Source organism: Microtus ochrogaster, linkage group LG12, assembly GCF_000317375.1.
Source record: "Microtus ochrogaster isolate Prairie Vole_2 linkage group LG12, MicOch1.0, whole genome shotgun sequence".
NCBI lineage: Eukaryota > Metazoa > Chordata > Mammalia > Rodentia > Cricetidae > Microtus > Microtus ochrogaster.
This window is the reverse complement of record NC_022036.1, coordinates 5,306,402-5,309,674: the sequence shown is the minus strand read 5'-3', so window position 1 is coordinate 5,309,674 and position 3,273 is coordinate 5,306,402. Positions and strand designations below refer to the sequence as shown.

General features: G+C 43.9%; 1 protein-coding gene across 1 annotated transcript in view; it reads right to left on the bottom strand.

The window, feature by feature from the left end:
- Positions 1–3,273, bottom strand: part of Kel (Kell metallo-endopeptidase (Kell blood group)) — a 17,275-nt gene that overhangs the window by 12,868 nt on the left and 1,134 nt on the right. Inside the window, exons 3-6 of the mRNA XM_005363833.1 lie at positions 2,998–3,139; positions 2,543–2,719; positions 1,998–2,122; positions 1,543–1,689 (exon numbers count right to left, since the gene is read on the bottom strand). Coding sequence (XP_005363890.1) covers positions 1,543–1,689; positions 1,998–2,122; positions 2,543–2,719; positions 2,998–3,139 — 591 coding nt within the window. The remainder of the gene's footprint in view (positions 1–1,542; positions 1,690–1,997; positions 2,123–2,542; positions 2,720–2,997; positions 3,140–3,273) is intronic.

The window sequence follows — 3,273 nt, the reverse complement described above, 5'->3', positions numbered from 1 at the left end:
TAAGTTCCCCATGGGCTCCGCTGTCGTCTCTCCTTTCTACCTAAGCTTACTCAAGAGACTATTTAGACTGGAGCTGATAATGGGACTCGTTGCTTCCTGCATCTCCTCTTTTAATTTTTAACCTTGGAAAGTCCCTGGGATCATTAACAATGTGTTGAAACCGATCATATTCTAAAGCTCAGTTCTTAGTTTCCATTTTTGCTCTAATGGAGCAAACTCAACTATGTTAAATTAGACTCCTCAGCTGTTTCAGGTTGCCTCCAAAACTGATTATTCTTGATCTCTACACAGATACATAGGGGCCTCTGAAAGAACTCAGTAGCTCCTCTTTTTTACCATAAGTTAATAGTTATCAATTTTTCTTGACTGGGCCAACAATAATATCTGGCCTGGTTTCATATTTTCAGTCTTGCACAACCTCAAGGCTAGTTTCTCACTGACCTTGTGCAGAAAGCAGAAGTCCCATCATTCCAAATACTTCCGTTAGCTCAGAATTTCACTGTAACCCTTTTATGGTGTCTTATAGCTTCATGCTAGCTATGCTCCAAGTCTTCATTGATGTCCTCCCCTCCAAATCTGCTTTTAAGCATTTCTGGTCTTAGCTAATCCAACCAAACCATAACAGCTAAGCACATGAATCTGTGTGTTAAATTAGAATCTTAGAATTCCTATAATGGTTATTATGTCTTCTTGAATAATCACCCTTTATGAAGTTGTGAGATTCAGAGACAAATATAGACAACTCCAGTCCTCACTTCAGTACTTACATCAGTGATAGCTCCATTATTTATTTATTTACAAACACCTAGTCGTGGCCACCGGTTGCTGAGAAGAACTCCAGTTTGTTGAGGCCACAGTCTTTCAGATATTAGATGCTGAGAGCATTTAACGGATGACAGAGTGACCTCACCCAAATCGTAACTAGTGTGTCGGGAAAGACATACTGAAAGAGACTCTCAAAGCTAACATCTGAAACATGTAGGAGTCTTCTAGGATTGTTACAGGCAAGGAAGTGGCATATGCAAAGAGAAGAAGAATATTTTTGGCATTACTTGTGAGTCAGCAGAGCGTAGAGTGTAAAGGGGAGACGGAATGTAACAGGAGATAAGCGTAGGAATTAGATCACAAACTTGCAATGCTTTGCTAAAGTTTAGGGCCTGTATCTTGATGACTGGGTGATCTATTAAAATGACAGGCTCTTAGCTCTTAAATTTAGAAAGGTGCCTTGGGAAAATAAAGAGTAAATAAGAAAAGGGCAATTCTGGAGATAGAATGACAAGACTACTAAAGAAGTCCAGGAGAAATCCATATTTTCAATAAGGAAGGTTAAAAGTGCTCTGCTCTTCAGAGCTGGCCCTGATACACCTTTTCCCAGTCACACCTAGTAGCTCTGATCCTTGTAGTACTAATTTTCCCTTAAGATAGGACTGTTCCCTACTTTTCACAAATGTCTTATCTCCCAACCTGAAATCTCTTTTCTGAGCAATGATAGCCTCGAGACAGACTCAGGTGCAGCTGTGGTTTTGCCAGTTTATCCCTCACCTGGATGACTGGTGTGTGCGGAGGGGCTAGATGAGGTCGCAGGTAGGCTCTGAAGAACGGGAAGTGGCCATACTGACTCATCAGAAGCCTCAGAGTTCGGTTAAAGTCTAAGGAAGTCCAGTTACCAGAGATGTTCCAGCCACCAAGCTAGGAAGAAGAGAGACAGAACTGAATATAGGGACCCATGAGAGCTGGCCCCAGATGTGTAAATCTCTCCTTCTTCTCACAGCCACTAGCTCCAAGTTTCTGATCCCATTGCTCCCTCTAAGCCTCTGCTTCTCTCTCTATTCTCACTCTGAGTCTTGATTCTTCAGAGAGTATTTTCATTTCTGTCTCCCTCCTAGAACTTGGAGTCCCTGAGAAAGAGACCAGCATTCTAGAAAATTAGGGCAGTCCTCAAGCAAGCATTGGTCATATGAATTACTCAGAAATGTTGACACCCCAGTTTTTCTCACCTCCTCAATAACTTGTTGGAGGGGACCTGCCCCTGCAGATTCAATGGTGTCTGTGTCCATACAGGAGTTATAAAATTGGAAGGCTTTTTCCTCCCCAGATCTTAGGTGCCAGGACCTGGGGGTCTCTAGGAAAGAAACATGAAAAAATTGAATGGGTAGATAATGGAATAGGGGCAAACAGGGGATGGAAACGTATAGGAATATTCAGGAAACTTCTCCACAATGATATAGAAGATGATAAAGTGTAGATACGTGAGGGGAGCTCCCAGGTTTTAGTGGTTCAGCTTGACCACAGGATAAGAATGGAGAGAGTGCAGAGACAAAAAAGATGATGAGAACAATAGAGAAGATGCAGAAAGGGAAACAAGAAAGAAAAGAAAGAGAAGAAAACAAAAAAAGACTAAGAATAAATGGGATGGGAATAAAGGAGAATGTTGGGCACAGTAGAGGAACAAGAAGGAAGTTCTGCAGAATTTAATGCTATCAAGATCACTTGAGACTCAGCTATCTGCTTGCCCAGAGAGTATGCCAACCTGTGTCCTCACCCAGTAGTTTCCACAGCTGGCTCTTGTTCTTGTCTGTAAGAGTCTGAACAGAGTTACTGGTCCCATTGGCTTTTGCACAGACAAAGCTGAAAAAGTCAGTGCAGGGGTCTACACTTCTGTTTCCAGAGGCCAGGTAATGGGCCAGGAGATCCAAACACACACGCGTCTTACAAGGACCTGTGAAACAAAAGCTCAGAGCTAGAGAAGAGCAAACCGAATAAGGGCCTTCCCAAGGGGCTGGCAAAGGATGTCTAGCGAGGAACTGAAGAGGGACGAGTTAAGAAGGAAATGGCCTGCACGGTGTCCTGTGGTGAGATTCAGGGCAAAAGCAGTCTAGACCCTCAGGGACCACTAGGGTAGGGGCAAGGAAGTCACGGGGCAGGAGCCTCAGGGGCCAGAACCAGGGCATGTGAGGGAGGGATGCCTAGGTCAGGGGTGTTCCAGGATCTCCTTACGAGGACCACAGTTCCGGAAGATGTACACCCAAAGCACAGAAGACCCAAGGAGCAGGCCACAGATCAGGACAGCTAGTAGCACTCGTCTGGATCTTGTCCACTGTCTTCTCCATTCAGTGGGAAGCCCCTCACCTGGAGAACTCTAGTGGGTGAGGGGAGAACCAAGAGGAAAATAAATGAGACAAATTTGGGAGGGACAGAGGTAGCAAGATGAGGGGAAAGGGGGCAGAGGGAGAAAATAGTGTGAGCATCTATTATTATTATTATTATTATTTT